At 48.0% G+C, this 25,053-nt stretch overlaps 1 protein-coding gene across 3 annotated transcripts in view; it reads right to left on the bottom strand.

Annotated features, from left to right (window-relative positions):
* Positions 1-5,659: 5,659 nt before the first annotated feature.
* Positions 5,660-25,053, bottom strand: part of SLC23A2 (solute carrier family 23 member 2) — a 130,750-nt gene continuing 111,356 nt past the window's right edge. For all 3 annotated transcript variants that reach the window (XM_040638001.1, XM_040638003.1, XM_040638002.1), the window contains 6 exons: positions 22,985-23,132; positions 21,785-21,890; positions 15,655-15,784; positions 14,860-14,997; positions 12,180-12,275; positions 5,660-10,357 (listed from right to left, as the gene is read on the bottom strand). In XM_040638001.1, the coding sequence (XP_040493935.1) occupies positions 10,125-10,357; positions 12,180-12,275; positions 14,860-14,997; positions 15,655-15,784; positions 21,785-21,890; positions 22,985-23,132 (851 nt within the window). In that variant the 3' untranslated portion in view covers positions 5,660-10,124. The remainder of the gene's footprint in view (positions 10,358-12,179; positions 12,276-14,859; positions 14,998-15,654; positions 15,785-21,784; positions 21,891-22,984; positions 23,133-25,053) is intronic.

Raw genomic sequence — 25,053 nt, 5'->3', positions numbered from 1 at the left:
GTGTTTCTCTCTCACATCAAAGTTTGGGCTGCTGTCAGGAGGAGTTCAGGCTCCTTCTTCCAAATTTTCTTGCCCTCCCAGGCGTTGTCCTTGTTGAAAGGGACCACGTTGGCTGGCCCTCCAGCAGGGAGAACTGGGGGTTATGGGGGAAGGCAAGGATGAGGGTAAACATCTATCCTTTCAGAACACAACCCAGAAGTTTACCTTCAGGCTTATTTACCCCTCACTTGCCCCAGCCCAGTCCCATGGTCACACCGAGCTGCAACCAAGGTTGGGAAGTGTAGTCTTGGGCCCTTCTGAAATTGCAGGGCCATGGAAGAATGGGGGAGGAGACCCTGGGGGACACTTGGCAGTGTCTGCCACAGCGGAAAGAGGACTACATGGATCTGTACACCTGCAAAGCTCATTATCTGATGAGTGAACCACAATAAAAATGGTTAGGCTGCTACTCCCGGTGAAATATTTTTTTTTAAAAAAAGATTTTATTTATTTATTCGACAGAGATAGAGACAGCCAGCGAGAGAGGGAACACAAGCAGGGGGAGTGGGAGAGGAAGAAGCAGGCTCATAGTGGAGGAGCCTGATGTGGGGCTCGATCCCATAACGCCAGGATCACGCCCTGAGCCGAAGGCAGACGCTTAACCTCTGTGCCACCCAGGAGCCCCTAAAAAAGTCTTCTGTTCTGCAAGAGGCTCATGCCTAGAAGATCCCTCTGAGGGTGACTCTTCCTGCTTCAAATCCATTCTCATAATTTTCCTGAGACCACAGTGGATCACTCGCTGCCCAAGAGGTGAAACAAAACAAACTGTCCGTGTGTACATACGTGTACGCACACACGTAAATATACAAAAGGCCCTCTGACATCTTTGAGTCTCCAAACACAGTTGCTTCATAGTTGATATAAATTGGGAATTTGAGGCTCAGCATCTCCATAGTGGTTGGAAGGTTGGGGCTGCAATGGAAGTTTTCTTGTCCCTCTGCCTAGGCATGTGTCCAGAGACCGCATCAGCCCGGTTCAGACTTCCTTAGTGTGTTGTGTGGACAGGACATGGTGTGGGAGTGGTCAGGGGCAGGTGCCTAAATTCCACCATCTGAGAGTCATTCCACCTGAGCCTCTGTTTTCAAATCTCACTGTGTCCTCCCCAACTGACCCCTCCCCCCTCCCCCAAGGATGGAATGTTCTGGAAGATTTTACCCACCAAGGCATGTCATTTATAAGGCAGAATCTTCCTATGCAGGACAAATGGCAGCCAACACGATGAGTAGTAGCTTTAGCACTTTCATATCTCTACTGAGGTATATTTGGCTACCGCTGTTATTTTAATGTCAAGTATAATTTGAGGAAGTGTGATGTTTTATATTTGTATTAGAAGAGTACAGGGACTTTCCTATTTCTTTAACTGTGATATTACTGAGCATTCATAACATAATTTTTATCTTCTTTGAAAAAAGATTTATGAGTAATTCATATTTAGAATAGTTTTAAAATGCAAAAAAAATTAAGACAGAAAAAATGGAATAAATGTAACCTATAACCCCACTTCCCAAAGATAATAATCAAAGATCTTGAGGTACATTTTCATTACTTTTCTTCAAGCACACATTGACATAAATATGAAGGTATTCGTGATAAAATTGAAATGTCAGAAGAATACCTATGATGAGTTATTGCTAAATAAACCAGAATCTGGTAAGTGGATGCAGATGGACCCAAACTGAAGAAAGGCCAAGGAGAGGCCAATTCACAAGGTCTAAAGGATTTTAATTTCAACTCATAAGCTTTGGGGGGGAAAAATAATCAACCAAATCCACCATAAACCCTATGGTTGAGCAAACACAGACCTCCTTCTTTAGCATAAGCGGTCAGAAAAAAAAAATCACTAGATAACATGAAAAGATTCCAGTCCCAAAGAAGGGTACATTCAGAGTCATTGGAAGAAGCACTTCCCAATGAAACACATGAAATGGGAGAAAACTTTTAAGCAAAGTCCCCAAGATATATTTTTAGTGGGACTTGAGAGGCTGTGGCATCTATGAAAACATCTCATCATGGAAGACTGTTTTAATTTGAAATGCAATTACAGAGCCAAATAAAAAAATGCAATGTCGCCAGGAAACCATCGGATGTGGGAATTGAGTATCAATGGCTGTAAACATCACAAAAGGAGAGACTACGTGCTGCTTCATAAAAGGACACACGTCCACTTATAAAGTAGTGCTCCCCGCGACCAACACCAGATTCAGGCAAAAGAACACGTTTAAGGGGCTGTACTCTGTAGGAAATGGCAAGACAGATACATTGTTCAACAAATAAACTGCAGCGAAGAGACTTATCAACCAATACCAATGACGAAGTATGAACATTTCAAACATTTGATTTGAGACAACTGCAAATTTGAACACTATTTGACCATATTAAATACTATTAATTTTTTAAGATATAATAGCTTTTTAGAAAACCTTTTAGTGGTTAACTGGTGAAATACTGAGAGATGAAGTAGGATGTCTGGGATTTGATCAGGACAATGGAGGAGGGAAAGTTGCAGGGTGTAGACGAAACAAGATCGGCCAGGAGCTGATACCTGTTAAGCTGGGTTGTGGGCATGTGGGGGGTGGTCGTGCTCTTCTCTACTTTCGTGTGTTTGAAAATGACCAAAATAAATTGTTTAAAAATTGCACTCGAAGACACGAGCAAGAGGCGGAGTATTCTGGAAAACCCAGTCAGAGTAACCCAGGTCGTTCCTCAGGAAGTTCTCCCAGAACTTAGAGGAAATGGAAACAGACAGCATGAGTGAAACAATGCGAAACCCGCAGGAGAGACCTAGGAGATGCAGGGTGGACATAGAATCAGAATTCTCGGAGGCACGTACGGAACCACCAGACGACCCCCAATACACTTCATTAAAGAACATGACCATTATTCGTTTCTCCTTTACCCACGGAGTTATTTAGCAACACTTTATACATCCAAATATGCAAACTTGTAAATTAAACTTTTTATTATTATCATCCAACTTAGTTGCACATAGTTAGGCAACATGTTCTGCATAATACTTATTCCTGAAGTTTTTTTGAGGCTTGTTTTAATGCCTAGAACAAGAAGTTTTTAGAAACATCCCTGAGTGCTTGTGAAGAATGTGTACTCTCCAGTTGTTGGGTGTAGAGTTCTAACCATGCCCTTTGGTCACTTCCATGCCTTGCTTAGTTCCTGCCTGCCTGATTTACCAAAAGGGAAATGCTAGAATCTTCCACTGGCAGGGGGACTTGCCAGCTTCTTGCTGTAGTTCTATCCATTTATTCTGCATGAGTTTTGAGGCTGTGTGTAAAATCAGTGACTCTGTAAACTGAACCCTTCCTATCATTATATCATGAACTTTCATATCCTTAACAAAGCTCATCTCAGATTTGGTCTGACAATATAATAGATGGTTAGGATCTGTCCCATGTGACTCCCCCCCATCCTCTGTCAGTTTTGCACGCCCATACGTAAACCGGTTTCTTGTAAATGGTTCTCTTAAACCTGCATGTGGTGAAGGATTGTTTCCCCGAACCATTATAGCCGAAGACTTTTGAGAAATATGCTTTAAAAGATTAATAAAATTCTGAACTTAAAGACATGCAAAATACAGGCGAGATATTTTAGTATTAGATTCAACACTATAAAATAACCATCAAATTGCCTAGAAACTTTTTCACACACAGTTTTTAAGTTATCAACTCCTGAACAGATCTTCTTGCGGCCTTCGACAGAGCCACACTTTTGAACACCAGTGTTATAAACACACACCAGGATTTTGTCCTGTCCTAACACTGATCTTTAAATTGACAAGTTTAGTTCATTTGTTACGGGTGCATTTGGGGGTGTTTCTCTCATGTCTACAGGCTCCTCTTTTCCCCCAACACCAAGTTCATTCGGCCTCAAATAACAATAAGACCAGGTGCTACAGACTGTGCCCCGCTCCCCCCAGTTCATGTTCCAACCTGATCCCCAGTGTGATGGTATTAGGAGGTGGAGGCCGTCGGGTGATTAGGTCATGAGTGGGATTAGTGGCCTCATCACAGGGGCCCCAAAGAGCGGTCCTTTGCCTCTCCCACCATGTGCAGACACAGGCGAGGACGGCCGTCTACGGACTGGGAGGCGGGTTCCTCACCAGACACCACACCCGCTGGGGCCTTGGCTTCCAGCCTCGAAAACTGTGAGCAGTGTTTGCTTGTAAGCCACCCAGTCTACGGTTGTCTGTGACTGCAGCCCCAACGGACCAAGACGGCAGGTTTACCAAGGTACTTACTGCCCACCTCGCCCTCTACCACCTCCCACAGCGCCTCCTGCGCTCGTCTCCTCCTCATAGTCAACTGCTTCATCCCAAGGACTTCAATGGGGGCATCTGAGCGGCTAGATGTGAAATTCTAAGTTCGAAGTTCTTTTCCTTCAGTCCTTAGAAATGTTAACTCCACACACAGGGTTGCTGCTGGACTGACATCCACCGATCCTGGCTCTCTGGGCTCTGCTTCCGGGTCACGGTCTCCAGCAGCTTTCAGAACGAGCTTCGTCTTTGTTAACCCTAAATTTTACTACCCGGCAGTGAAGACGAACTACATCATAGACACATACCAACATGAAGGAATCTCACACTAGCGGGCGAAATGTGGTAATACGTACAACACTGCTACTCTTTTTGCGTAATGTTAAAAAACATGCAAAACACACTGACCAGTAAACCGTTTAGGGATCATATATACAGGCAAGATTGTGAAGGAAAGGACCAATCCAAAACCCAGACAGTGGTCCTCTCTTGGTGGATGGGGTACACCAGGAGAAAGGCACGTGGGGTACGGGGAGGGGGTCTGAAGTACTGGTAATGTGCTTTTGTCCCACTGGAGGTGAGAACATGGGTATTCTATTCTTTTAATACGTTGTATGTGTTTTTTTGCAAGTCCGTAGTGTAAAGTAAGCATTTCACCCCGTGACTCGTTGCCCAGCGGCGGCTCACGGGTCAGGATACTGGGAACAGGAGGCAGCAGGATGCACATCCCATGGGAGTAGCGGTGGGGGCCACGCATGGCCCAAACTGCCAGAGATGAAGCCGGGATGGAGACAGGAATGGGGGAACTGGAGTCTGCTTCAAATTAAGAAACACATCGGACTGCCTCGGCCCGCGTCCTTGCGCCCCACCAGAGGCCTGACGGAGTGCACCGTCACCAGCGGCGCTCAAGCTGGGCTCCAGGCCTTTACGGCACCGCCTCAGTGATTCTTGCCCTAGCCTCGGTACTCGGACTGAAGCTGCTCTGGGGGCCTTTGATTCCACCGTGTGGACAGACAGCTTCTCTGTCCAGCCTCCAGAGGTCGCTGACTTAATGAGAGACTCACAGTGTCACCCACAGTCCAGCAGGGTGCACCCTGGAATGGAAGGCTCACGCAGGCATCACCCCCCAAGGAGCCTGCTGTGGTTCTCCGGTCGTGGGAACAGATGACGTTTTGGCTCCTGCTTTCCTCCTTTTGAGTCTTCCAGGACCCCGACCATAGAAAGATCTGAGGCTTGCTGAAACAAGTTTTTTATTAGTCGATTTCCCTCCCCTAGGTGATGACTTTTAATTAATAACAAATTTCTTAAAGACCAGCCAAAAAAAAAAAAAAAAAAAGAGGCACAGGAACACAGAACTGCGTCCAGGAGAGCTTTTATTTGTACGGAACAGTTTTAAAAATACAGAATAAAATAGCTTTATCTCTACTATTATTCACAACATCTGGTCCAAATATTACATATTTTTAAAATACTTAAACGTTTAATGAAGCCATGTTAGAAAAACAATATGAAAATTCTTTTTAAAAACTCCATAAAAGAATTACACATCTCAAAAAACAACCCCACCCCCAAATACCCTCGGTATGCAAAATAAAAATAAAAAACAAAGGAAATCCCCGAAAGGTATATAGCCAAAGTCAGTCACAAAAACTCAAGGAAAATATAGGCATCCCCACTGCTTTAAGAACAGTCAGAAATTTATTACTGTGTCAAACGAAGGTCGTTATCAACGAACAGAAAAGGGTATTAAGTTGAACTGTCAGTAAGATGGCAACACTGGTGAGGTGCCCTAAGTGCCAGGAAACAAACACAGCACGTCTAAGGACGCCGGATGGGGCTTCTGCGGAGTGATGACGAGGCACAGGCAAGAACCACCTAAAAGGGCAGGAATGTGTGTGAGGCTGCTGAAAGGGGGAGCCCAGCGCTCACGTGCTTTCCGCGTCCACGGGTGGGAGCCGAACGCCGGCAACCACGGGCAGTCTCCTTGCGCTACTCGGGATGTGACTGCAGGTGAAGTGGCGGCCGTCCAACCCTAAGGGGACAGAGCACCACACGCACAGCGTGTGAAAACCCCAAGCGCTTCGCAGAGGCCGAGGGCGGCTCCCGCGGGAGGTGGGCCCCGCCAAGTCTCAGGCCCCCACGCCCGGCCAGAGCGCGGCCCCGGGGCCCGGGGGTGCGGCGCCCGCGCAACGCGGCCGCCCGGGGCCAGCCGGGTTCCGGAACGGGGCCTCTGCCGCGGCCACCTATCCACCTCGCACCTGACCTGGCCACTCCTGCGGCATCGGTATCATGGAAGATTATAGTTGCCAACTTCAAGTCTCAGTGGCTGGCCAGTACCGGTGCTTCAGCGGGGCCGTGAACTAAAGAAGTAACAACTTAGCCCATGGTGATAAAACAGACGCATGGGTAATAAAGTATACACACATACTAGAGATTCATCAATGGAGAAATTCTATTATCCCATGACATTGTCATGAAAATTATATCATTCCCTCCCTGGAAAACTGTGACTATTATCCTGGGTAGAAATGTTATTTTACTATATGGAAATACTGCAATATTCATGCATAAACCAAGTCGTCATCATGAAAGTCAGTATTCTACAGTATAAAGCAAATCCTGTGTGTGAATTTGTTACCATGAAAACGGGAAACCATCGGGACTCGCGATGCTTCATTCTAGCTGGCCTGGTGAAGCCACTTCTCTTGCCTTCACCCATCACCAGAAACTTACTACAAGTCAACATCTGAAACCCTCTTGAGAAAGAGTCTGAATGAAGCCAAGTTTAATTCCCTAATGAGACAAAGACTGGAGCCACTTCCCGTTATTCTGTCAACCATGTTAGATATTTTATTAACACCACTGGTGGCATCTCCCTTGCCACCCACTGTGACGGGACAGCATCACCTACTGTCCTTATAAACACTTCCTACATCTCACACCAAGATCGCCAAGTGAATGTAATGATGCTGGGTAGGTGGTCACTATGGAAACTGGAGTCTGAATGCCCCGCCCAAGGACATTTACATCCAAAACGCTTTGAAACATTCTACTGGCCAAACAAAGCACAGTGGGTACGCTGCCCCAGCGACGCAGGTAATGAGAAGTGCACAGGCGCAGACCAGGCACGGCCCCTGTGTTCCCCAAAACCTCCCTTTCACGTGTGTGCTTAAGCCTGAGGAGCAGACGAAGACATTTTTCTCTTGATTAGAGCCTCATTCTGTAGCCTATCTGCCAGCAGGAGGACCACTGTCTAAAATGTTACTAATCATCAGGAGACTCCATCACTCAAGCGACGGTGAGCTTCACAGGCTGTGCAGAAAGTACCAGACTCAATGGGACCTCTGGTCAGGCTGCCCTCTCCCCTCCCCACCTCCTGACCCCCCCTTCCCCCTGCCTTAGGGAATCGAAAGTTGGCCCCAATGGAACAAGAAGGGTAAAACCTCAAATTTCTAACAGAAGGTGAGGGTATAGGACTTCCCCCCACATTTATATGCTTGCAGAAGACATCCCCCAGACCAGCAGAGTTGGAACCTCGAATAAAACCCAGCCCAAGGAGGGGTTTTCAGAAGGGAGTGGGTTTCTGGATGTTTGAAGCACGTATCCTGAGTGTCACTCACTGGGAGGGAAGATGCCAGACTGCAAGTTAAGATTACCCGATGTTTCAGATGCTTTTATTTGGATATTTGGTCCTTCTGCTCCCCAAGAGAGCTGGACTCTCTGGCATGTTTAGCAGTTTCCCCCACTTTTCAGAGCAGAAAAATTAGAGATGCTGAGCAAAAACACAAATAGAAGGAAACAGGGCGACTTGGTGCAGGAAGGCCTTCAGCATCGAGTGCTTACCAAGTTAAAGGGATAACGCTGTTAACCAGTGTGCTTCTAAAGTGAACTATGCATCAGGTACAATTTTGAAAAACAACATACAAAATTCAATATAATTTAGAATCTTTTTTTTTTTTTACTTAATCTGCAACCAGATCTTGGCAAAACAATGCAGTGGCCTGAACTGTTCTTGCCAGAATACACCTCGAAGCCCCAAACTTCCCAGGAGTCAGGGAGGCTGTAGTAACACTAATGCTGCCAAGAACATCCCAGCGCCGGGGAGCGGAGCCGGCCGTGGGGGCAGGAAACGCACGCTGCGGACACAAGGCTGCTGAGAACCACGCCCTGCTGTCAGAGACAGGAACGCCCGCGGCCGTCCAAGGCTCAGCCGGGTCAATGAACCACCTAGGAAGCACCACCTCACGCGGCGAGGTCGCTACTTGGTGTTTCAGGGTTTTCCTTTGGCTGACAAATTTCAAACCAAATTCCACAGAAGTCACTTTTTCAGAAAGGATTTAGTGTTATTAATGAGAACTCGACAGAAGAGGCCCTGCCAACTGCTTTTCTCACCACCTTCTGCAATGACTTAAATGGGAAAGGTGCATTTGGCCAGGGGGTCTAATCTTCCCCTCTGCAAAATCAAGATCCGGTGGACACACAACATGGCAACCCACACACAGTCTCCTTAAGCCTTAAGTGCCAGAAAAGACTAGCAACAGAACTGCAGTGATGAATTGACCAGGATGCCCACCATTCAATATCGTGGCTCTGTGGATTACCTGCCCCCAGTTTCCCTTCTTCACAAAACAAATTCACGTATAACTTAACCCATGGTTTCTGGGCTCTGGTCCAGTAGTCAGTTTTGATAAATAGATTAGGCATTACAGTATTTACACTTTCATGGTATCAAGCAATACAAAACACAACCACAATAATGGTTACTGGCCTTCAAAAGCCATGACGACAAGCTTCCCTGATGGTGTCCACAGCTTTACAAATGCTGGTTCTTTCTTAATGGGAGGTGAGGGTGGGGGACAAATAACAGGGATGCAAGGTAAGAGGGTCACATGGAAAACACTGATTTCAAAAACCTGCTATAGCCAATAACATTAAATAGGAATAAAATCTTGTAATTTATAGACACGCGCAACAGTAACGGACATCCACACGACAGCAGAGTCAAGACTCCCATAAGCATCTGCTCAGTGCCCTTGTGTGGCACTCTATACCCATCGCACCAGCCCGGAGTGATAAATGTCAGAGTGTCTCAGTTAGAGTGAAAAAGCAGCCAGTAGGAAATGTGCTGGCCCAGCCTGGGCCAGGGTGGCACCAAGAAAAAGCAGTTGAGAATCAGATATGACTTCAAGGTACTTTCCCTTCCCCTTTAATCCCCCAAACAGATTTCAATTCTAATAATACCTATATAGACCTTACCCACGCACAGACGTGGGCATGGGGTAACCATGCCATGGTTTTCAATCAGGTCAATAGCTTCCCCCCACAGGAGCATCAGGGAACACAGAATCACATTTGACCAGTTAGTTGTGACAGTGTGAGGATACTGGTGCCCCTTGACCAGAGGGGATCTCTGCGGGTTGCAGGCAGAGGTCAAACAAAATAGAAGCAGGTCCAGGTGCTTCCAGGACAGAAAGCCCCTGGACCGCGGCGGCAGCTCGTAGGAAAGCTAACCCAGGGTGGTAGAAGGAGACCAAAACCAAGGAACCGCTGTGGATTTCAAACACCCACTCCCACAGGAGGATAGGAACTTCAAGTTCGGCGGATGCTCTCAAGGGCGAGGGGTAGGGCTTAAATAAGGAGACAGGTGAGACACGATATTAGACACGATCACCACCCACAACAAAAAAGCTATCTGTAATCGTCTTAGCTCTGGGTGCAGAATGTAAATGCAGATATACAAACATATATGTTACTGCTTGTTACTCAGCAAGGAACTACAGATTCATGCCTCACTGCGGCCGGGCCACAGGGTGACCTACAGCTATACCGTGGCCTGCGAGTCCTCGTCTGAACTCCGGCTGGTGGCACTCTTCCCGAGGCCTTTCCATGTGTAGCCTGCAAAGGTTGGGCTGATGGGTAAGTAGCTGAAGCATCTGTATTTTTTTATAACGTTCATGCCAAATGGCAAATCGTAGGATTCCATGCCATCGAGCGACTTGCTCCCTTTGCCCACACCCTTCTTCCATTTCCGGATTCCTCTTTCCTCTGGAGTACCTGGAACACACACGCATAGACATACACACACAAAAAACAATACGATGGACTGTTTAGCTTGACAGTTCCACCAAGAGCTGAGATTGCCCAGCGTGCTGTCCCATATACGGAACCTGCCGGATGACAGCAAGGAGTCCCTGGGGAGGAACTGATGGCACTCAGCCATCCAGGTGCCTGAGCCAGGAACCTAAGAATCGCTAACCCATCCTTGTTCCTTTTGCTCCACTTTCAAGCCATGTGATGGCTCTGCCTTCCCCCGTCCTTCCACGTGACCCATATCTCCTCCAATGTCACTGCTGAGGTCCGGCCCACACGAGGTTACTGCCTTCCGGGTCATCAGAAGGGTCTGCTTACTGGCTGTCTGCGCTTCCATTTCACCATCTCCTTCCCCAAATCTGTTCTCAAAACACAACAAAAGAACTCCTAACCTGCAATGTGATCTCTACAAAATGGGGCCCAGTCTTTATTATACCGTATATAATGCCTTCAACTACTGGTCAGGGCAAACCACCCCCATCCAGGCATATAGAGTTTTATCCTACTTTGCTCCGTGTGTGTGTGTGTGTGTGAGAGAGAGAGAGAGAGAGAGAGAGAGAGAGAGGAAGAGAGAGAGAGAAGGAGAGACAGGGAGAGAGAGAAGGACACACTTGCTACGTATTCCCCACTTGTCATGGCCCTTCTGTGAGGATGAACGTCCACTGGCGTTAACACTCGGGGCCACTCTGTACCCTGACAGATGAGTCAGGGAGAATGATCTGAGCCCTGGATTTGTTTCATAAATCTTCCCAGTGCAGAGCGGCGCACTGGCAACTGTGCTTGGCTACCTGGGACACCGGACAACATACTCTTCTGCCCAAGCCTAGATGATGAGTTCGAGTCCATAGTGAGTATAAGGAACATCACTTTCTTACATTGAAACTGTGCCCTCCTGCCAGGGTTTCTGTAAGGAAGCTTTCATATCCCTCTGACTCCTGTGCCTCTCTCTCAATAAGCTCTGAGCGTGTGTGTTAGTTATTGACATCCATGAATCTAGCACGTTCCACGTACTCGTGCATGTGATTTCTCCTGCCTGATGTGTCCATCCCTGGTTTCTCCAGCAATCTCTTGATTGAGGCTTTCTGGAGGTGTGCAGTCTTCAGGGGAAATACCTCAACAAAACCTTCAAGCTCAAGAATAAGCATCACCCTTCCTTGATGGAAGGTGAATCTACCAGCGGGTCCACAGCAGCGCTCCCCATCGGCACCTCCTCTGGGAAGCTGGGAAGCTGGCAAGGCTGTGAGGCAGGGCCCACATCACATCCTTTTCCAGTACCCAGCAATGGGCACAGAACGCACCCAGCTGAGGCATAAGGGTTACGGGCATTGGGAGACAGCTGCCTCCATCCGTCCCTCAGTCACTGATCCTGGCAACAGCCTGCGTCCACCATACTCACTATCTTTTGGTCTTAGTTGGGGGGGGAGGGCTGCCTCAGGAAGGAGGCGGAGGAGCCCCACACGCTGTCAGCTGCTCAGGGGAGTGTCTGAGCAAGTTGATGAAAGCTGCTGTGGGGACTGAGCCCGGCTGTGCAAGAGGCAGGCGGCCTGGAGAGCGCCCACAGACAACGGACTTCCCTTTCTCCTAAGTCAGCAGGGAGGAAAAAGCCACTAGGTTTATCAGCAAAAAACTGATTCCTAAAAGGAGGCTGGGAGTGCCATCTTAACCACTTCAAGACCGTTTTAACCAGCGATGGCTTTGAACGGATTCGCTCTGCCTGCTTCCATATTTATTTGGTAAAACAAGTACTTCCCATATGGAATAAGCATGTTTGGTATATAGCACATACCTGGGATGGTGTTATCCAAAATGAAAGCCACGCAGCCTCCTACAAACATAGCAGTTGTGAGAAGAACGTTCAACACCTGATCGATTCCCGTTATCCCTAGAAACAGAACACAGTGGTAGGGTCACTGCCACGGCCAGGAAGGTGCACTGGGGTGGGCACCCACCACCAATGTGATGCATGAAAGTGCAAATATCCATTGTACATGAGTAGATAAATTTTTGCCAGTAACATTTTAAACTGTTATAAATAATTTCAACAATAATTAAGAGGTTATCTCTGTAAGGAAAATTCCCCAACACTGGTCTACAGAAGATAAATCTTAAAGTGAAGCTCACCCTATAATGAATTAGAAAGCCAATGGGGTGCAGTCTTAGCAGATTAAGAAAAAAAAATTAATAAAAAGATGACTGTTGCAAGGCTGAAAATATTACCGAGTAAGACAACAACAAAAATATTTGTGGTATTTGCAATCAGATAAAGGGTTTCAGAATCCTGGGTCACTGATTTGTGCTTAGCTGCTTAATTAGGAGCTACTGGATGCATATGAATGAACTCATTTGAATGTGGTATGTTAAACTGTAAAAAGTAGCAAGAATATCCTTGTTGCTAGTAGCTCTCACACTTTCTATATTTAAAATATACGATCCTTAGGAGCACCTCGGTAGCTCAGCTGGTCTCAGCTCAGCTCATGATCTCAGTGTCGTGAGATCAAGACCTGCTTTGGGCTCTGAGCTCAGCAGGAAGTCTGCCCCTCTTTCTCCCCCTCTGCCCTTCCCCCCCACTCATACACGTGCATGCCCCCGTGCTCGCTCGCTTTAAAATAAAATAAATAGAATCTTCAAAATATATGGTCCTCAACAGAAAACAGTTAAGTGCTGGGAAGAATGTGGAAAAATAGAAACCTCTGATCATAGCTGGTGGGAATCAGTTTGGTAGTTCCTCAAACCATTAAAACCAAGAATTACCCTATCACCCAGCAATTCTACTTCTAGGTATATACCTAAGAGAACTGAGAGCAGGGACTCAAACACAGCCGATTCCCATTACTGGCAGATTCTGTATCTGTGAACTGACCTACACCCTAAAATTTATCTGTAAACCCAAAATGAGTTCTCCTGGCTTTCACAGGCATTCACAGAGCAGCACAAACTCTGGGTCGCCCAGCATGAGTGATCCCAGCGGAGGTCATATAAGGTAACGCTCTGCCTTCTTGTCTCAGCTCTCATACGTCCTAAGTGTGCTTGCAGTAGTCTAATACCACTTCTTCCCCATTTTTGTGTTTTTGGTTGGTGATTCCGTTGTTTAAAATGGCCCCCAAGTGCTTTCTACTGTTCCTGAGAGCAGGCCTCCCTGAGGCTGTGCTGTGCGTCAGGGAGAAAATACGTGTGTGAGAGGAGTTACGCTGCTGTTGGCTGCTGCCCCCCCTCGAGGGAATGGTCAGGATTTGCTCCTTCCGTGCTCACAGTGCCTTTCCAGGACACGGCTACCATGAATGAGGACTCACTGTACTGGTACACCACTGTCCACAGCAGCGCCGTTCACAACTGCCAAAGGCTAGGACAACGCAATGCCCAGTAGTGGACAAATGGACAAACAGATTATGGTATATACATACAATGGAATATTATTAGCCATAAAAAGGAATGAAATATTTTTATATAAATCTCAAAAACATGATGCTAAGTGAAAGAAGACAGAGATCACATACTATGTGATTCCATTTATGTGAGAGATCCAGAATAGGTGAATCCACAGAAACAGAAAGCAAACTGGTGGCTGCCAGGCGCTGGGAGAAGGGCGGTAATAGGGATTAACTGCTTCACTGGTGTGGAATTTTATTTTGGGATGGGGAGATGGTTTGGGAAACTAAACACAGGTGGTGGTTACATGACATTGTTAATGTACTAAGATGGCACTCAACTGTTCACTTTAAAATAGTTAATTTAATGTTATATAAATTTTACCTCAAAAAATATATATAAAACGGTCCCCAATTCTGCATAAAATGTCAACAGCAATCGCCATTTCTTAAAATGGTTCCTTCTTGAGGGCATCTGGTGGCTCTGTCGGTTTAGTGTCCAACTCTTGATTTCCGCTCAGGGCATGATCTCAGGGTCGTGAGATCGAGCCCTACATCAGGATCCACGCTGGGCGTGGAGTCTGCTTGAGATTCTATCTCCCTCTCCTGTTGCCCTACCCCCCCCAAAAATGGTTGCCCTTTGTTCATTTTTCATGACATCGGGTTATTAAAATAAAGAGGTGTTAAAAAGGTTAATCTTGAATTCAAAGTAGTTATAATCCCAGTAGAAAGACATGTATTTGAAAGTCTATGAAGCTGCGTTTTAAGAAATTATACATTTTCATAAAGCATTAGTCTGAGAAATCAAAGGGTTTTACACACAGGCATTCTCCCAAAAGACAGGGTCCCAGTAAATAAGGAGAACTTAATGTGCACATGAGTCACGTGCACAAGCCAGCTCATGCGGGACGTGCAGGTGGCTTCCAGATCAGTGGCGGCAGAGCGAGGCTCGAATGAAATCCATGGACGAATGTCTGAGGAGACAACTCCTGCAGTTCCAGAGCCCTCTCCGACTGCGGATGGGCTGTTTGTGAACTAACGGCTAGGGTTCCAACTTGAATCTTGAATCTTGAACCAAGATGCAAGGCCAGTTTTCCTTACCTGTGACAAGAGGGTTCTGTCTGAGGTAACTTGGAAGGACAAGCCCAAAGAAGATTGAAAATCCCAGTACAAAGAGGTTCCTGGAAGAATTTAAGTCGATGAACTGTAGGTTGGAGAGCCCAACAGCTGTGATCATTCCTGGAGAGAAACAGCAGACGGCAAGTTGCACTGAGCTCACCTACAGATGGGCAACGGGCCACGCACAGACTCCCCGCATCGTCCCTTCATCTGCCCCAGAAACTAGCTGGGACACAGAACAGTGACAGGATGGGGTCAGAATACAACTACCTGGATCTCTGATCCAAATAACTCTTGGCCTAAGCACCATCTGGGCTGACACAGGGACACAAACATCACATGACATTCTTTAGACCAAGCAGAAAACTAAGGAGATCAGTTGCCCCCCGAAAACCTCTATGCAAACATTTTGATTGAACAGGGAAACCCACCCAAAGATCTGGGCCCCGATCACAACTGGATGCACAGAGATCATGTCAAACTCCGTGGTAAAAATGGTCAGGTTTAAATGGCCGTGCAGGCAGAAGTTAGATCGATTAGATACACCAATTAAAGATTGAGGTCGTTTTATTTTTTCCAGCACAAGTATTCTACATTTGGTCCTGCCTTTAACATAAATTCAACTCAGAGATGCATTTAGGTTTTTATGGTTTGAAGGTGTATCCCCTTTGTATTTTTAAACAGAAAAGTATGACTACCTTCCATCTCAGGAAGGGATTCGGTGAGCAAATGTGAGAGGAGGAGAGAGGTCAGGCTATCGAGGAAATGGGATTTTACCAAAGAGAGTACAGAAGAGGGCGCCAAGCACCGGGTCCGGGAGGGAGGCGAAGAGGGCGCTGAACTTGCCGACCATGCCCAGCGCCAGCATCAGGGCCGCGCCGTACTGGATCACCCGGCGACTGCCGACCTGTGGAACACACCAGAAGCCAGACGGCACTCAGCGCTAGTTCTACACCCGTTCTCAGCCAGCGCCCCCCACCCCGGGGGGAAATGTGACAGAAGCCCCAGACAACGCCTAGAGTCTTCTTACAACTTTTAGTTAAGAGAGAGGTCTTGTCAGATAATGAGGATTGATCTCAGAGCACAATTACTATAAAGACACCCAGAGTAAAGAGACTCCCTCTCCTCTTTCTCATCCTGTCCCGTCCTCCTCCCTGGGAGGAAGGCAGCACCAGGGCTCGGCCTCTGGGTCTTGGTGCCCTGGGTGATGTCACTTCGGGCATGGCCCTGCTTGGGCTCTCAGGTCCCGGGTTTCTAATGCCCTTAGTCAGCAGATGGGATGACCTTCTAACATCAAATGCAAAAACCACACTCCATCCTGCTTTTCTCTTCTGGGCTCTTGGAATCACCCTTTGCCAAGTTAACCCACCCCAAAGCAAATAACCTTCATCTCCATCTTCCCCACACCCTGAATCAGATAAGAGTCCCAGATATTTCTGGAATCCCCTCTCCTCAGGGCATCTTGCTCGTGAGAGGTGGCACAGCCAAGAGGCAAAGGAGCGTGGATTCTCAGCACCCCCTGCCCAGGGTGTACCCCCTCTGCTCTGTGTGACCAGGACAAGTCACTTGGCCTCTCTGGGTGGCAAGATCCTCACTTCTATAATGATAAACCACGAGGTTTCCTTTAAGGGGTTAAATGAGACAAGATGTAAAACAGTGTGAACAGTGCCTGGCAAGCATGAGGCTATAATGACAGCCTCCCACCTGGGCTTGCTGACTCTGGCCTTTCTTTCCTCTGCCTCCCTATCTTCTCCACTGTGGTAGAGTGACCTTTCAAACACAGTGATCTGGGAGGTCAGTGCCCTTCTACTCCCCTTAAATCCTCTGGTGCTCATGAAACAAAACCCCTTCTCAGACATCCCCAGGCCTGTCTACCCAGAACACTCCCACATCCCCCCTTCTGGCTGGCTCCAGACACATTCTTCAAAATACTACCCCAATGCTACCTCCTCTTAAAAAAAAAGTCTTCCTTGATTCCAAGGCTCTGTTCTCCCACACTGGGCTTCTGTAGAACCATTATAATATTTTCCACATGGCCTCATCTTTATCTGTTCAACCTGATCTCTGCCTTCTAGAAACTTCCACCTAGCCTGCTGTCACCCAGGCGGTGGGATGTGGAGAATCCTGCATGGCTGGCCCCTACTGTGTGCTGCCTCTTCCAGGAAAACACCCTGAGGACATAAACTCAGAGTAAAAGAGGTCCCAGAAGCGCCTGGGGAGTACCTATAGGGCTTTAAGTATGACTTACAGTGAGAAGACGGCTACTTAAATTTAATTAAAACGCAACGAAATGTAAGCTTTAGTCCCTCAGTTGCACCAGCCACTATTTCAAGTGCTCAGCAGGAACACGTGCATGGCCCCTGCACAGAAGAGCAGCGCAGGCGTATGCAGACCGTGTCCACCACTGCACAGTGCTTCCGCTGGCTGGTGTTGGTCTAGAGCTTCCAGCAGCATCTCCGAGGACCCAAACATCAGCTGGTTAAGAATCAGAGAAGAATCTTACTGAGCCAACGAAGGGATGGCTGTCTGGCTAGAATCTGGCCCAGCTGACCCTGCAGCCCAGGTTCTGCTAATAACGATCTACCGTCTATCCCCATCCCCCATATCATCAAGTGAAAGGAAGCAGCGAAAAACGGTACGCAAACTGGAGAATCAAGCAAAAATGACTTCTGCTGGGTCGCATTACATGATAAGGAAGCCTGCCATTTTCAGCAAACATTTTTGGGAACCTACTATGTGACTAGCACTCGTTAGACCGGAGGGGGCAGGGAATACAAAGATGAGGAAGCCACAAACTCAGGACCAATCACTGTACTGCTACAATTGTTACGGTGTGTGGGCACCCAGCACGGAGGAGAAGCTCTGAGGAGCTGCAGAGGGTTCCACAGAGCTGGTCCGGAGTAAGAGTTCCCTGGAGGAAGAGCACCCAGGCACAGGGAACCACCCGCACAAAGCCCATCTTGCAGCAGATCAGATGTGCAAGGCGCAGGGCGAGGCTGGCCCCAGGGACGCTTGAAACGATCGATCTTACGTGAAGGCTATGCATGGACGGCTGATCGGCCTTAGATGCCCCAAACAAACAAACAAGCAGCAACGAAGCCATTCTTCAGTTCAGCGACGATTAACCAAGTGCCTGTTACACACCTCCGTCTGAAGCACCAGAAACACAGGCCTAATCCCTGTCCCCCCAGTGCTTACATGGAGCCTTTGCCTCTCCTCTCCTGCTACCCGCTCCCTGGAATCTCTTCCCTGCCTCCGTTCTGACCTCCTTCTTGAACTCCGACTTTGCCTCCAGGGCCATCAAAACACTGACACCTCATTTCTGACCTTCCAAAGTCTTCCACAGTGTGGAATGCAGCAGAGGAGAAACGACCTTCCTCTGAGGAGCCTGCACTGTCAGGGGAGGTGGGGCTCATTCGGTCCCTAGAAGTAAACTTAGGGCTACGTATCAAGCAGGGACGCTACCCACTGCTTACTGTGTACCTGCATGCCCGACTCTGCTAAGCGCATCACGTCAATTTATTAATTCCAATGCCTGGCAAGCCGTCTCTATAGACGAGGGCATGGAGACTTGGGCAGGTGATGTAACCTGTCCACAGTCACATGGGACAAAGTGATGGCACCAGGGCTGGAACCCCAAACAGCCAGCTCCCCACCCCATCATGCCACCCCTCTTTGCGGGCCAGCCACTGGAACACACTCAGAAGAGAAGGCCCATAAGGATGTACCGTATGGTGACTAACATAGCATAATAAAAAATAGAAAAAATAATAAATAATAAATAAAAAAATAAATAAAAAAAGAAGAGAAGGCCAGCACATGGAATCCCGCCCGAGGGCTTCCAAGCACACAACAGGGTAGCTGGCAGCTCATCTCCTTATCAGACAGCTTAGAATCGCCACGTATAGAGAGCGTCAGAAGTGGATAAAGGGTAACAAGTATCAGAGCCGCCAGGACAAGGAGGCAGAGCCTTGGGAAGAACGAGAGATCACCCTCTTCCCACAAACCCTGGAGTCTGACACAATGGCCCAGACCAGTGCTGTCTGTAGAACCTTCTGCAGAGATGGAAATGTCCTGTATCCGTGCTGCCACTAGCCACATGGGACTACTGAGCCCTGGAAACGTGGCTAGTGAGACTAAGGAACTTAGTTTTTCATTTTAACAAACTTAAAAGAGCCACATGTAGCTACTATCAAACTGGACGGCACAGATCCAGGTCTGGAAGTGCCAGATTTCAGAGCTGCAGGTTCTACTCAGACAAGTGACTTGTCCCAAGTCCTTCTGCTGGATGAGGGGCAAAACACAGCCTCCAACTCGTGCCTCCTTCCTCCAGGACTGAGTCCTTCCAGGGGCCGCGTGGTTGGGGCCAAAAGAAATTTCTGCTGCAAGTCCCACTTTCCATCCCAAGACAGCTGTGTAGACGGCTCAATTACCCCCCTGTGAGTCAGGGCAATGAAAACCAATTCCAGGCCCCAGAACGCAAGCCGCCTTTGCCTGGGGAAAGTAATCCAAAGGGGTTCAGAGGGAAGATCAATTAGCTCACTAAAAAGTGCTGGCAGGTTGCCTTCTCAGAATAGGCTGGCACCGTTCAAATTGTAATAAAGATAATTATCCCCAAACCACCTGGCATTGCAGAATGGAACCTCCATGAGCGACATCCCCTACTGCCTACAGTGACCCTGGTTATATTACATGATGTGATGATCAGTTTTAAAGGGGTGCAGAAAGGGAGCTGGCTTGTTAAATTGTTTTACCCTAAGTCTCTCCGTCTACAAGAATTTTCCTACTATGGTATTTCAGATTCGTTCTAGGTCTGTCCACAAGGTCATGGCAGCAAACGGTTAAAGAAAGGCACGGCCCTTAGCTCTGTGTGCTCGGCATCAGCTTCTCCCCACGGGCAGTGCTAGAACCTAGCGATGGCACATGGCATGAGGGCGCTGGGAGCACCCCACAAGGCTGTATGCACACAGGACACAGGGCTCTGCGAAGGCCCCGCCAACTTCCAGGGAAACGAACGTGTCAGGACCATGCTCCCTTCTCACCTGGACTCACAGTCAGGATGAACCAAGCAGTCTCTGGTTTCTTTTGTCTGGTTATAGAATCTTACAGAGAGCGGGGAGGGGGGGTATTTCTAATTTTACAGAGGTCAGATAGCCGGAGAAGGCTGCAGCTCGCCCCTTAGTTCTCAGGACACAGGGCTTGGGGAGGGAGACATCCCAGATGGCGACCAGGTTCTAACTGTCTCTGGCTGCTCGGCGTACAGCAGCTGGGGCGGAGGCGCGTTCCAGCCCGGCAGGCAGTGTGCCCTGGCCAAGGCACCTGGGATCTAGAGCTCGGTAATAAGTGTGAAAGGCCTAGGAGCGGGTTCCTTACAGAGGCTGGACTGTGGGGTGGGGCAGTCACAGGTCTGTGTAGAGAGGGGTGGAGAGACCCATGGGGAGGACTCCAGACCCAGACCCTGCTCGGCCTGGGGGACCCGCTGTGGCCTGTCAAATCCACGAACTCCGCGCCAGATTTCCTCTAAAACAGAAGGTTTCTGTTGCTTTGGTTTGAAAACCGCATTAATTCTTTACTGTAAGAGTGACATTTTCCTGTAAGGAGTGGGATCATCTCACATCTAGAACTAGTGCCATCTCCTGCTCCCATTTCCACCTCCCGCCCTGACCCTGAGGTCCACTCTCATCATAATAGCCAAAGTGAGCCTTAAAAAATACGCTGATGGAGGCGCGCCTGGGTAGCGCAGTCGTTAAGTGTCTGCCTTTGGCTCAGGGCGTGATCCCCGCGTTCGGGATCGAGTCCCACATCAGGCTCCTCCACTGGGAGCCTGCTTCTTCCTCTCCCACTCCCCTGCTGTGTTCCCTCTCTCGCTGGCTGTCTCTCTGTCAAATAAATAAATAAAATCTTAAAAAAAAAAAAAACCCAAAAACGCTGATGGAGGGGCACCTGGGTGACTCAGTCTAGGTTAAGCATCTGACCCTTGATTTTGGCTCAGGTCATGATCTCGGGGTCGTGGGATCAGGCCTCACGTTGGACTTGGCGCCGGACATGAAGCCTACTTTATATTCTTTCCCTCTGCCCCGTCCCGCAACTCGCACATGCATGTGTGCAAGCACGTACCCCCCCTCGCTCTCTAAAACACACCAAAAAAAACCCAAAAAAACCACAAAACCCTGATGGAGCCACAGCCCAGGGGATGCCCTTTCCCTCAGTCTCTGGAAGCTTCTGGGGCCTGCGTGACCTGATCCTCCATTACCTGGAGGACATCATCTGCTCTTACTACCCCCATACTCTGCTCCTGCCCCACCAGCCTCCTTGCTGATGGGCAGCATGTGGCCCTGCTCTCATGACAGGGCTTCATACTGGCTGTGTCCTTGGCCTGAATGCCCTTCCCCAGGGGCCTGCATGACTCCCTCCACCTGCCCTGTTCAGGTCCTTGCTCAAGGTCATCTTCTCGGTGAGGCTTAGCCTGATCCTATTTAACACTTACTCGCCCTCACTCCCAAAACCCACTCCTGCCCTGTGTTTTTTTTGATACTCACTATGCTTACTGTCTATGGTTTGTCTTCCTCTGTCTAGAACGTGAACACCAACAGCGGGAATTTTGTTTTATTCACTGTTGTATCCCAAGTGCCTAGAACAGTAGCCTGGCACAGGGTTGGTGCTTAGTATTTGTAGAGTGCCCATGAAGCAGTGACAGCACTGAGTGCCTGGCTACCCAGGCAACCAAGGGAGGGAGACCTCCACCAGCATTCCAGAAACCCATCAACGAGAAAAAGGGAGATTGGGGGTGAGGGGAGATGATCTCAGAACTGGAAGCCTTCCTTTTGGAATTCACGGTGGTTAGACCAATCGATGAAATGAATCAACACTTAGAGGCCCAACCATTTAATTAGAAAAATAGCTGTACCTTAGTAATTCCCAAAACTCCAATGTTGGGACTGGATGAAGTAGAGCCATTCCCAGTACCAAATATGCCATCGAGAACACAGGAGAGACCCTCCACGAAAATCCCCCTAAAATGTAAAGGAATGGGGGAAAGAGAAACATTCATTCAATGGGGGAAACACTCTGAAATATGCTCTAAGTGGCTGCACCCCAAAGGCGGCGTGCGCGGCCGGGGAGCCTCCGCATTCCGGGGAGGGGTTAGAAGCGCAGAGTCTCGGGCCCCACCCCAGACCTGCTGAAGTGGAACCTGCATTTTAACAGGATCCCCCATGCTCATTCAACTGTGAGAAGCACTTCTGTGAACCACACATTGGACACAGGTGTTTAAAAACCATTCCAAATTAAAGGCTTTTAGCCAGAAAACAGAGCCATTTGTTGGAATCTAAGACAAATAAGGGCTGTCTGCTGATCTGATTCCTTTACTGTTAATAGTTTCATCAGGAAGGAAATGCTTTGTAATTCTGTCAACATCAGAACTTTTTAAACAATCGATATATAAGTAACTCAATCATGTGCAACATCTGTTAGAGAAAGTTGTGACCAGGAGTGTGAACACTAACAGCACCAAAGCCAGACATGCTAAGACACCAGGCCCCTGGATCTCATCACACGCAATCCCTCTGGAAGGGCAGCAGCTGGCTAGGCCTCCACAGCGTCCAATTCGCTCTCAGCATCCAGAAACTGAAGACCAGGTGTGTTGAGAAGATAAACCCCACAGCCCGTAAGTCTCTAAATTCTGCAGACTTCACCTACTCCTGCTCTTGTCTCTCTATATGTGAGCTATAATTGTGAATAGATGACACAGCATGTACCCCTAAGAACAGTAAGGAAAAGAAGAAATCAAAGGGGACATCCATTCATGACCCTAAAGCAAGCAAAGAACAACGGCAGTGTCTCGCATCTGTTGTGGCGAGTTTAAGGTCTGGCACGGTCTCAGAGTGTCTTACGTGACTGTCAAGACGGAAGGAAGGGTGGGAATTGCCCTCCATACTACAGATGAGCAAAATGGGGGCAGTGACTTGTCCAAGGACAGACAACCAATAAAGAGCCCTGATGCCTGGCTGCTTCCGTGCTGAAAATCCTTTTCTTCTCCAAGATCAACCAAAGAGCCAAGTGATGGGGCACCGGGCCCAAGAAGGACTCCATTTTCTGAGGAACGTACCTGTTTATGGCATGGATGGGAGGCGGCGGGGCACAGGATAGCCTTGCGCAGGCGTAATAGTCCCCAATGGATTCAATAATGCTGGCGACGACTGCGCTGAGCATGCCGATGACGCCGGCCGCGGAGACGGTGGGCAGCCCCCACTGAACTGCGGAAGGAACACAGGCCAAAGTCATCAGGACATCGGAGGACTCTACACGACACACCCAGTTTCGAGGCTCAGGGAAAATCTTTATTTTTAAATGTCACGCATCAGTGCCCTAGATGCCTGGGGACAGTTCCTGAGTCAGATGAAGATGGCCACAATCAGGACTGATCTGTTCTCTGTCTCTATGAAAAAGAAAGTGGTTAGAAGAGGAGGATGCCTCTCTTCCTGCTTCAAAGCCACGCTCGGTGTCTACTAAATTACAATTTAACACAGGCTGCTGGGGTAGGAAATGCTGTTGGGATGGGATATGTGTATGAAGAAGATTTTTAACCCTGCTGTGCAGAGCATGGCACAAAACAATGGTGATCTTGCCCAGGGGGTGGCATTAAACAAAAAAGCAGTGAAAAGTCACCCACTAAATTTAAATCCCACCAGTAAAGCACAGCACCAGATACAGACAGCCCTCTAATGTAAGATCGGCACGATTTCTTTCTTTCTTTCTTTCTTTTTTTTTAAGTAAACCATGTTATGGAAAATTAAATAGTTTCCTTTAGGAAAGCAAAGAGAAGTTCCCAGGTCACTGTGTCTTGAATATCTGGATTGCCACATGAGCCACACAGGGGAACCCTGGTTTGGGAAGAGAAAGAGGACAGGAAGCAAGGTGTGCAGCTAAGCCTGGGATGTGTGCGAGGGCAGGACTGCTCCTGCCTGGGAGCAGACGGGGCGCGCTTGGTCAACACGGCATTCCCGGGTGGGTCTGGAGCAGATTTTTCCCACGCCGGTAATTTCTTTATCCAGCAACATTTTGTATTTTCTAAATAATCTTTTATGTAGTTACCTTGTTACTGACACAGCCTTGTGGTTTCATTTTAGTGTCTTGATTTGGGGGGGGGATACTTATTTTGCCATTTATTGTTTCTTCAGAAATTGCATTTCTTAGTCTCTTTACTCTGTTTTCTTATTTTTTTCCCTTTTGCCAGCAGCCCTTAACTTTGATTTTTAAAATCTTTATTCCATCTACTTCAACATTTTAAATTGTACTCTTAAATTTTTGATCCCTCTTCCTTCAGATCATTTCTATATACAGTTGACCCCTGAACAAGACAGGTTTGAACTGCAGTGGTCCACTTACTTGCAGGTTTTTTCCAATAAATGCAGTACAGTAGTGTAAATGTAGTTTCTCTTCCTTATGATTTTCTTAATAACATTTTCTTTTCTCTAGTTTATTTTTTTGTAAGGATACGGTACATAGAGCATGTAACATACAGACGTGTTAGTTGACTGCTGACGTTATTAGTAAGGCTTCCAGTCAACAATAGCCTCTCAGTAGTTAAGTTTTGGAGAAGAAAGTTATACGTGGATTTCCGACTGTGGGGGGGGGGGTGCACCAACCTCCCCACTACCCCCTACCTGTTCAAGAGTCAACTACATGCGTGCATGTGCACATGTGAGTGTGTGTGTGCGCGTGCGTGTGTATGCGTGTGTGTGTAAATCTTCTCGGCTTCCAGCCTTCTGTCTGAACTGTTATTTCATCTCTCCTTTTAACTAGAACGTTTAATTTATGTTGCTTCTTTAGAGCAGTTTCTCAACCTCAGGACTATTGATATTTTGGCCCCCAAATCTGTATTTTCACAATTTTTCTCACACTAAACACTAAAGACCACTGCTGTAGATAGTTGAAAACCTGTCTCCAGACTAAGCCAAATTGTCAGAGTGCACCCTCTTGCTCTCTGGGGGTGGCTTTCTGCCCCAGGAGCTGTGGCAACGGAGCAGCTCGCGGCAGTGAAGGGCTGTGGTGAAGGGGAGCCTCACAGCACAGGCTGCCATCCTGGGGCCTAGTGCCGGGTCCACTCGGCCACGCCCCCTCATGCACGGGCCGGGAGACCCCGGGAAAATCTCTTCGGTCTCTCAGCACATGCGC

Source organism: Ursus maritimus, unplaced genomic scaffold, assembly GCF_017311325.1.
Source record: "Ursus maritimus isolate PB19 unplaced genomic scaffold, ASM1731132v1 scaffold_22, whole genome shotgun sequence".
NCBI lineage: Eukaryota > Metazoa > Chordata > Mammalia > Carnivora > Ursidae > Ursus > Ursus maritimus.
The sequence above is the reverse complement of the archived record's forward strand: the minus strand, read 5'-3'. Positions and strand labels throughout refer to the sequence as shown.